At 42.0% G+C, this 10,724-nt stretch overlaps 1 protein-coding gene across 2 annotated transcripts in view; it reads left to right on the forward strand.

Moving 5' to 3' along the window:
* The window catches only part of NDST2 (N-deacetylase and N-sulfotransferase 2), a 70,206-nt gene that overhangs the window by 35,645 nt on the left and 23,837 nt on the right, over window positions 1-10,724 (forward strand). For both annotated transcript variants that reach the window (XM_018569946.1, XM_018569948.1), the window contains exons 4-5: window positions 2,883-3,068; window positions 4,560-4,688. In XM_018569946.1, the coding sequence (XP_018425448.1) occupies window positions 2,883-3,068; window positions 4,560-4,688 (315 nt within the window). The remainder of the gene's footprint in view (window positions 1-2,882; window positions 3,069-4,559; window positions 4,689-10,724) is intronic.

Consider the following 10,724-nt stretch of genomic DNA (forward strand, 5'->3'; position numbering starts at 1 on the left):
GCAATCAATGGCTTGATAAAAGCAAGCAATGGTCTAATTTTGGATATTGCTGGTGATTATCTGCGCTCATAACTACTCGGGGGGGCTTTTCCATCTCCCTGCGAGCAAGTCCTGAACCAATACTCTGTAATGGGTAAGGCTGGGCACACACCTTACAACCATTGCAAGACTTTTGTCTTGCGATGGTTGTAAGGTACTTAAAAAAACGTACGATCTGCCTATCTTGCATAGGCAGATCGTACTTGCGATGATCGCAAGCCACGCCCCCTGAGGGGCGGGCTTCCCATGACCGCAATGCCGAACGGGCAGTGTGCGCTTGCGCACACCGGCAAGTACGGCTGTTATCGTACGGACATGCCACAAACCCGCCGAACGTCGTACAATGCTTGGCGGGTTTTCGAACATGTCCGTAAGTTCAAAGTCGTGCGACCTTACAGTAGTAGAGGTCGCACGGCTACCACACACCTTACGATAATCGTACGATCGCGGGATTTCCCGCGATTATCGTACGATTATCGTAAGGTGTGTGGGGACCTTCAGAGTGACAGATCCTATGTATTGCTCACGCAAACTATCAGCTTTGAGGTAGTGCAAGTACTTTCCCCACCTGCTGTGCTCCATGAGACAATTAGTCATTGGATTTCAGTTCTCATTTTGTAAGGTTGTCAGGTTTCACTGTATTTTTTTAATAGTCTGGGTAACCACTTTAAAAGTCATCACAAAACCTGACTGATGTCTCCAGCCTAGGCTGACTATAGACAAATGGATATCTCCCGGAGAACAGTACATAGTTTTTACTGCCCAACAGATCAAAATAATTATTCATGTATAAAGACTTTTGTAGCTTGAAAGACTATTCCCATACCAAAGCAGTGTAAGCAGCTGGTCCCTGACATGAAAGGTTGTGAACCACCCTGTTCGAGGACCTTTATGAACAACCACCACTCATGAGCAGTACAAAGAAATAGGTCTTTATAGTTTTGTGTTTGTAGCATGGTGCTTCACTATTCTATGTTTGTAGCATGGTAGTTCACTATTCTATGTTTAATGTAAAGGTTAGTAGATGGCAGCCAATGTAGTATAGTTGTTGTCTTCTTCAGTAATTTCCTCAGTAGTTCTTATTCTCATTTGAAGTAGTCAGCCGAGTGAGATTTTGTTATATCTATGAGGAACTGCTTGACTTGCTTTACAGTGTTCTGTGGAATATAGGTCATGCAAGACCTTTCAAAAAGATTGATAAGAAAACTGAACACAGACATCCAGGCAATTAAATCTGATAAAAAAATGCAAAATGCCTGCAGTGTGGAAAGGTACGTTCTGTTTCAGTGGCTATAATACACCTGTGTGGGATAAAGACAGGACTGGCCTTAGTGAGCCGTGACCACATATACAAGCTAAGTTTCGTGTCTTACTGATATTAGTCACTCTGAGGCTGACAGAACTATGGTTTTGTGAAGAAAGCCAATACTTGATCTCCATTTTGTCTGTAAAATGTAAATACAAGATACTGTGTAGTAATAAAGATCTGCCACCGAGCAGCTATAAGCCTGAGCAAGCAGCTTTTGTTTCTTGGTTTGCACATTGCCAGCGCTTATATTTGAGTAACTGTACCGACCTTAAATGGCCTCTTTCATGTAGTCGGTCAATTCTTTGTGTCATTATGACAATGGTGAGAGTCAACTTGAAAATCTGCTAAGCAGTTCCGTGGGTATCTGGTTACAATGTTGAAATAAGGACAGGCAGCTGTAAGGTCATTCATCATTTGCCTTTAAATAGACTCCGTGGCCTTCTGTAGATAGCCGTTTGTTCAATATGGCATGATTCTTACTTGCCATCCATTAGCAGCATAGCTTTTAAAGTAGAACTCCAGCCAGATATAAGATAAAAATGATAAGCTCTTTAACCCCTTCATGACTGAGCTTGTTTTTAGTTTCTGTTAGTAAATGACTGACAAAAAAAAAATAACAAAACCAACTTTTGCTGCAATGTTCAGCTTCAGTCCAGAGAATTGGCCCACAATACTATTTTCTGCTGTCTGATTGCCAGCATCATTCATCTCACTTCGTCTGAGCCCAGGTAAACCTGCACCTACCCTAGCCTGTGAGTGGACAGGGAATAGAGAAGCAGCACGGTGATGAGCTTTTCTCTGTCACTGTGCTCCCTGCTCCTATCAGCATGCTTCTTTTAAGCACATGTACTGATTGGCTCCTTGTGCTGCTGCTTCTCTCACACCAACTCTGCTACACAGGGATTGTAAGCGGCTGATACCAGGTCAAATTCAGGAACTTGCAGTTTTTGCATTTATTGTTTTTTTATATTGGTCTAGAGTTCAGCTTTAACTTGGACATCATGCTGCTGGTTTTAAATTGTAGGGAGTAGTCCCCAATCCTCTTCCTTTTTTTTTTCTTCTATAGATAAGACTCTGAATGTTTGTCCTGTGCATAGCGACATATATTCCACACAAAGAGGATTGATTTGTTTCAAAGAAGGCTTGCACTTAAAATGAAAAAGTTCAATTTGGGTGAAGTGTGTGACAGGATGTGTTTATGCTTATGTTTACAGCCGCACTGGGGAAACCTAGTGTCCTGAAATGATGCTCTCTGAATTCCCTCCCTTCTCTGATTATGCTTCTGCTGTCTTGTCAGAATTTCACATTTATGGGGAATCATCAGTCAAGACAGGCAGGAAAACCTCATGATCCCACCTGATCCAAAATGTTACTGTTAATTTAGGATTGGTTATTCTGGATATCCAGTCAAATATTTTGTATAACAGTATTTGCACCTGTAACAATGCTTTGTTGCAGCTCTATCTAATTTTTTGGGGTTAGCTGCTGTTTTTTGTGTATGGGTGTATATAACCTTTTTATAATTTTCTTATAGGAACATGGTATTCCCATAGATTTGGGATATGCAGTGGCACCTCATCATTCTGGTGTGTACCCCATCCACAGCCAACTGTATGATGCTTGGAAATCTGTGTGGAATATACAGGTTACCAGCACGGAAGAGTACCCTCACCTGAGACCAGCCCGCTATCGCAGAGGATTCGTTCACAACAACATCATGGTGAATATTCTTTTTAGTCATGAACACATTTACATTTCCTAACATATCTTGTTTAAGGGTTATTTGTTGCTAGATTTTGCACCTCATTTTCTGATGTCATCACACTCCACAGCGAGTTCAGGAGGTGTATTCAAATATTCTTCTGCTTTCAAACCCACACTAGTAACTCCAATCTCCAGTCGGTTTTGCTGAGAAAGTTACCCAGTGTAGGACATTAAATTGTGTAGTATGTAGAAATAAGGGTCAACCTCTATCGCACACATTTTTGACTTCCATAAGTAATAACACTAAAACAGAACACCAGGCTCACATTTATTCTTTCTGCTTCTGGTCATTGTTGGAAAACCGTGCTGCTCTTAATTCCCCAACCTCTGATTCTTCATAGAAGGGTATTGCAGCAGGCACACTTCCTGTTTGTAGACACCCAGCCTTTCACAAAACCTGCTGACAGCCTTAGCCTGGATTCACACCTTTGCATTGCGTGACTGCTTGTTCACACAATGCATTAGCAACGTGCTTGCGGTGCCATTACTTGTTAATGGCACCCAAACGCAGACGTTAAATCTAAAGTTTTCCCCTGCTCATGGATGCATGTCATGCATGGGGGAAAAAATGCTGCATGAGCTACTCTGCTGCATTTGTTGCGCATGTGGCAGCCATGGCAAAAACGCACACAAATGCACATTCCCACAGCACGAGGTGTAAGCAGGGCCTTAGACACTTCTACAGAAATGTCAGTCATAGATGCTGTGACCTAATTGGGCCACAAAACATCCCCGGAGCCAGTTTCATCTGGATTAGAAAGGTTTGGCAAAATCTGCCCCCTCCCTGTATGTATATACTGGTGCTCACGAAACCCTCTGCAGCAATTGATACGTTGCTCAGGCTAGAGTCTATGCAGTGTGATATGAACTGCAAACACATATACCAACATCTTGCTTCATCCTGATCAGAAAAGGTTATCTGCAGGGGGGAGTGCCCCCGCTGTGCACGATGAATCTTGGGACTCAAGAATTCCTCTGCAGCTCACCAACTTGTGTTACTTGCTTCATGTGAATGCAGAGTTGTTTCTCAGGGGTGCAACTGACTTGCTGTGTTCTTTATTGCATGCAATGATGATGTGTTGGAGCATAAAAGGGTAGCTCAGATTAATGTTTTATGCTGTGCAATGTAATCTAGATTGCAAACACATGCAACACACAGTACCTGGTTTACAGTCTTGAACTGTAAGCTGTGGGCATTACTACAGTAACGTACTGGCTTTACCTGACTCCTCCAAACAGCTAGCTGTAGAAAAAGACAGAGCAGTCATGTGACCTCATTATACTGTATCTTTCTAGTGCAAAGGTAGATAACTTAAGATGTTAAAAAATGGCAGACAGCTACACAGAAGGAAGATAGGAGGTTTAGAAATATACAATTATGGATATTGTAGTTATGCTTTGATATTGCTAATGTGACAATATGCATTGTGTTTTCTTTTGTCTCAAGGTGTTGCCAAGGCAGACCTGTGGACTTTTCACTCACACAATATTCTACAATGAATATCCAGGAGGATCGAAAGAGCTGGATAAATCCATTCGTGGTGGTGAACTCTTCCTGACTGTCCTTCTGAACCCAGTAAGTCAGTAGAATCATGTTACACTAAGAAAAAAAGCTTAAAAGACTCTAAAAAGCCCTAACGATCAGTTTTTTACTAGTGCGTCTATTACAAAGACTGTGCAAATGCCATTTATTCAAAACACACCATAGTCATGCATTGCTTAAAGGATGATGAGGTGAGTGATTTTCATAGTTCGAGCCAACATTTGACAATTAAACTGTCACACGTCTGCTCAATAGATTGGGAAATGAGCGAACACATACCGTCACTCGCTCACTTCTTGATCATGTCCCTGCAGAGAGCCGTGACTGTCACGGCTCCCTGAAGGGATTCCCCCCCCCTCTCCGATCCTCCAGCGCTGGCTGGCGGAACGGACGAGGGAGGGGACAGGTACAGCTGGCTCTGCCTCCTAGATAGGCAGAGCCAGCTGTCAATTGCGCAGCTGGGTGGATGTCGACAGTAATGTCGGGATCCGTCCCGGCTGCGGCGGTCTCAGTATACCGCGAGCCGTAGCTCGCGGTATACTGAGCTTTGGGTCACGGGAGGACGCTAGTTTGTGTCCTCCCGTGACCCTTAGGAGAACTATGGGGAAAAGCACTTACCCCATAGTTCTAATTTTAATTGTCGGCCATCGTCCTGCATTTTTTTTGTGTATGGAAGTAAAATATAAGAATATGCAGTGCTGTGGGGACTGTGCATTTGTAATCTGCTAAATACAAATAAATGTGCAAACTGTCAATGCTTAGAGAACTCTGCGTAGAAATATTCTTAACCCTTGCAGTGGGGCTGCTACTCCACTGTAAGGATTGATAAATAAGTGCTCATGCCAGGGATGGAAATAAAAAATATATACTTACCGGAACCTCTCAGCCAGCTGGCTGCTAGACAGGACCAGACAGCCTCACTCCCCCTCTGTTCTGGAGGTCCTGTGAGTCATCACGTCTTATACAGTGTAGGATGTGAGGACACCAAGGGATATTCCATAGCTGGAGCAGAGAAGATAAGAGGCTGCAGAGCTGGTAGCCAACCGGCTCTAAGGTTCAGGTAAGTATATATTTTTTATATATTTTTGCCCCTAGATGAAAATGAGCACAAAACCCTTGCAGTGCAGGAGTAGCCCCACTGCAAGGGTTAAGAATATTTTAGCCTGGAGTTCTTTAAATGTTGACAAGATACATTGTTGCTAGTTACTTCCATCCAAAATCATAACCATGGCCTTGCAGCTCTCTCCAAACTGGGTTTCCTTGTGCAACACTATAGACCAGATAAAGTGCACCATTGTGTGATAGCTTCAATAAAGCCATATTAAAAATATCATAATCACAAAAGTGTATAAAACATGTTTGTGGCAGCGACTTGTGTATTGGTGAACAGCTTCCATGGTTAGTCATCTGTGTTAAGTGCATTGAGCGATTCTCATCTTGGATGGGCGTTGTACTCACGAGTACCTGCCATAAGAAAATAAAACATAACTTGTCTACCAATTGCCAAATGTCTTTTTGAAGGATTTAAATCCTTGGGATTGTCTTTATACAGGTTGCTATGCCTCCTTGTTCCCAAAACCATTTTATACAGACATTGTGAAGCTTTGGTAAAAGAATCGCCAGAGATTAACAGGAGAAGATGTAGGAGTGTCAACCCGACGAAGGGTGAACGAGAAGCGATCAGACATTGTAATTAAAGCTAGCGATAAAAGGGAAAGCATTGTGGTGCTGTGGGAAGCACATTATATTAAAGAAGTGAATTGAAAATTGAAAAGATCATTATAAGAAAATAGGGGTGCGGAAATTAACGATTAATCCGTCGATTAATCGTTAATTTCTTTGATCGATCAAAGAAATTAACGATTAATCGACAGACAGTTACCTCTCCGCTGGCTTCCGGGTCTTCCGTCGGAGATCCGGTGACGTCACGGACATCGACGTCACCGGACTCCTCCCCCCTTCCCCGAGTGGCTCTGTCGGCTAACGAAGGGAAGGGGGAGGAGTCGGGTGATGTAGTTGTCCGTGATGGTAAAGGAGGGAGGAGTACGGTGACGTCACGGGCATAGACTCCTCCCCCTTCCCTTCGTTACCTGACGGATTCACTTGGGCTGTTGAGTCTCCTCCTCGTTCTTGGGCCGGTGAGTCATCAGATGTTTGTACATGTTTGCCATATATGTTTTAGTGTTTAATGAAGCCAGTGAAGGAAAACTATTCTTTAGACTAGCTCCTGGTAGTTAAGTTGGTATGCTTTATTTCTTTCATGCCATCTTACTGTTTTTGTCTGCTGTCCACATACACATGCTATGTATCCTTTCCTTTTCTGCATGCAATAGAGATACACTAAAATTCACTTAGCTTTTGTTATAGCTGGTTCACAATTTCCTTATCAAACAGAACTCTGGGAGTCAAGCAATCACGGGAAAATGGGTCTTGATCTAGGCATGCTCTCTCTCTCATAGTGAAGGCCTTAGTGTTGTCCCATGGCAGAGTCCTCCTTTCAGCTTTGGTTCAGGCCTTTGTATCTTGGAACATTTATAACCATTCCCATGTGCGCATAGCCCTTTCTACTTATCCCTACTTCAGGGAAGCATTTCTGCCTGCCATAGGTCAGCTACATCAAATGGTCAAACTGCTGTTGATTCTTTTTGACACAGCTGCTATAAAATTTGGGTCCAGTGTGTGATAAAGAACTCCTCTACACAATGTGTTGTCTGAAAATTACAAGTCAATATATTAGGGGTGCCGGTGTATGTCACTCTTGGGCCGGTGTGTCATCAGATGTTTGTACAAGGCAGACAAATAATATGTATCATGTAAAACAGTAAAATGATCAATGATCTACTACCCTGCTACCCTGGTGAGACCCCCTCAGAGCCCTGGTGAGACTCCACAAAGCCATGGTGAGACCCCATGGAGCCCTGTGTAACCAGCCTTGTTAGACCCTCAGAGCCCTGCTGAGACCCCCTCAGAGCCCTGGTGAGACACTACAAAGCCATGGTGAGACCCCATGGAGCCCTGGTGAGACCAGGGCTCTGTGGGATCTTGCCAGGGCTCTGTGGGTCTAACAAGGCTGGTTAGACCCCACAGAGCCCTGCTACCCTGGTAAGGCCCCCTCAAAGCTCTGGTGAAACCCCCCTCTGTATGTGCATTATATTCGAAATTAGTCGATCGATTTTAAAAAAATTTCGATTAATCGAACAGGAAAACTTTAATCATTACCAGCCCTATAAGAAAATTCTGTTCAACCGCCTTCCAGATGTTATTGTGCTACATTAAAAGGGGTAGAAAAACCTGTTAACCAAGAAAAAATAATGGGAATATTTTAAGTTGGAGAAGCTTAATATTCCAAAATATTATAGCTCCTCTGATCATAATCCAGGAATACTGACCCCACTGAAAGAGTGATCCATTATGTGACTCGTACCTTTTGGGCAATGATCTTCCCTCTTCTAGTGATATACATGATATGCTGAGAAGAATAGGTTGGTTGTCCACAGTTCCTCTTTATTTACATACACTGATCACAGATGTTTTAAATGGAGGTGTTAAGGACCTTTTCAAATCATTTGGATACAAGAAGCTGCAAAACAGTTTTCACATAGCATTGCTAAAACCACTGGGGGAACTCTGCAACTTAAGTAATCACCAGTGATGAATAAAGCACATTATGTGTTACGGTATTTATTGGCCTAACTTACAGCTCTCTAAAATAAATATTGGAATATTTTGAATTTAGAAAGATTGATATAACAAGCTCTTTTCTTCAATTTGTTCTAAACCGGCAAGTACCTAGAAAGATTTGCTAGTTTGAAGTTGAACCCACAATTGGCTAACCAAATATCTCCCTTTTTGGTATGTAGTGTATGCAGATATGTAGAAAAAATGCAGGTATTCCAAATACCAGAGAACTAAAGAATGTCAGATGTGCTTATTCATAAAGTATAGGATGTTGAACTTGATCAGACCCTCCTGTTCGAAGCACCAAATTGGATTCGGGATTTCAATAGCAAAGGATAGTAAGAATATCCTCTTTTAGATGTTGGTTGCCAACCAGAAGAGGCAGTTTTTCTTAGGATATTGCTGTGTTTACACCGATCAGCCATAACATTCTGACCACCCGCCTAATATTGAGTAGGTCTGCTTTTTGCCACCAAAACAGCCCTGACCCATCAAGGCATGGACTCTATTAGACCTCTGAAGATATGCTGTGGTATCTGGCACCAAGCTGTCAGTAGCAGATCCTGTAAGCTGCGCGGTGGAACCTCGCAGTTCAGTGTAAAGAAAAACAAGGAGTCCTGGAAGTAATAGTTTGATTCACACAGAGCCCTGATCTCAACATCATTGAGTCTGTCTGGGATTACATGGAGAGAGAAGGATTTGAGGCAGACTATATCCACAGAAGATCTGTGGTTGGCTCTCCAAGATGTTTGAAACAACCTACCTGCCAAGTTCATTTAAAAACTGTGTGCAAGTGTACCTAGAAGAATTGATGCTGTTTCGGGTTTAAAGGGTAAATATTGATTTGATTTCTCCTGTTCATTTACTTTCCATTTTGTTAACTGATAAACCTAAACTATTTAACCCTTTTATTTCTGAAAGCATTCTTAGACCCCGTTCACATATAGCGACATACCTTTGCAGCGGCCGGGATATCGCGACTTTCGGGGTGACGGTAGCGCGACCTTCTCCGTCGGGCTCCATAGAAAAAAAGCAAAATCCGCCGAAAAAAGGGTCCGGTAGAAGCGACTTGCGACCGCGACGAGCGACGCGTGACATGAAGTTAAGACAGCTCCATTGAATAGCATTGGCCGGCGACTTCTCGCAATATCGCGCGGCAAAAATGCGCGATATTGCGGCGGAAATCGCGCGACAATTCGCTATATGTGAACGGGGCCTTACTTTACAGCATTTTTTTTACACATCCCTAAAACTTTTGCACAGTACTGTGTGTGATATATATACAGGTGAAACTGGAATAATTAGAATATCGTGCAAAGTTCATTTATTTCACTAATGCAACTTAAAAGGTGAAACTAATATATGAGATAGACTCATCACATGCAAAGCAAGATAGTTCAAGCTGTGATTTGTCATAATTGTGATGATTATGGCTTACAGCTCATGAAAACCCCAAGAACCCCAAATCCACAACCTCAAAAAAGTAGATTATTTACAATCAATAAAACAAGGATTGTACATAGAACAATATCGGACCTCTGAAAAGTACAAGCATGCATATGTACTCAGTACTTGGTTTGGGCCCCTTTTGCAGCACTTACTGCAATTACTTTTGCACGATATTCTAATTATTCGAGTTTCACCTGTACGTGAATGTATATGTATATATATATATAGATATATGTGTATATCTATATATCTATATACATATATCTATACATATATCTATATGTACATAGATATATATATATAGATATATCTCGATCGATAGATGGCTCGATAGATCGATCTATATTAATGTGGGTGTCTATAATTTTGTTACATATTACTACAGCACAGTTTTAATATAAGCAAAATATAATTTTTTAGGCACAATATTTCTCACAGGCACTCTCCCATTTTCAGTATTATATTTGCTTACAGTCTTCCTTCATAAGCTTTCTGCGCAGCTTCCCAAGATGTTTAGATCTGTACATGTGCACTTTGGCCTCCAGTGATTTCAATAAAAATCCTTCCTGACAGCCTGTGCTGGATTTTCAGTTAAAGTGAATAGCAGCCGGAGCCCATGTTTAGTACAGCTCTGAGGATTTCTGGGAAGGGGCTGTGCGGCGTCGGGTAAGTTGATTAGTGAACATTTCAAAGGAGCAGCATTGTGTGTATATGCAAGATAAGTGCACTAAAAGCTGCTTTCGGAAAACCTGGTTCCTTTGACCCCTTCATGACTAAGCTAGTTTTCAGTTTCTGTTCATAAATGACTGACACACTTTTTACATTTTTGCTGTGTGATTCTTCCACAGCAGTTATATACTTTCTTACTAAATGTACCCACACATATCATATATATATATATATATAGGACCGATAGGCCTATATAATTATATCCGTCTACCC

Source organism: Nanorana parkeri, unplaced genomic scaffold (assembly GCF_000935625.1).
Source record: "Nanorana parkeri isolate BGI_ZX_2015 unplaced genomic scaffold, ASM93562v1 scaffold1431, whole genome shotgun sequence".
NCBI classification, from domain to species: Eukaryota; Metazoa; Chordata; class Amphibia; order Anura; family Dicroglossidae; genus Nanorana; species Nanorana parkeri.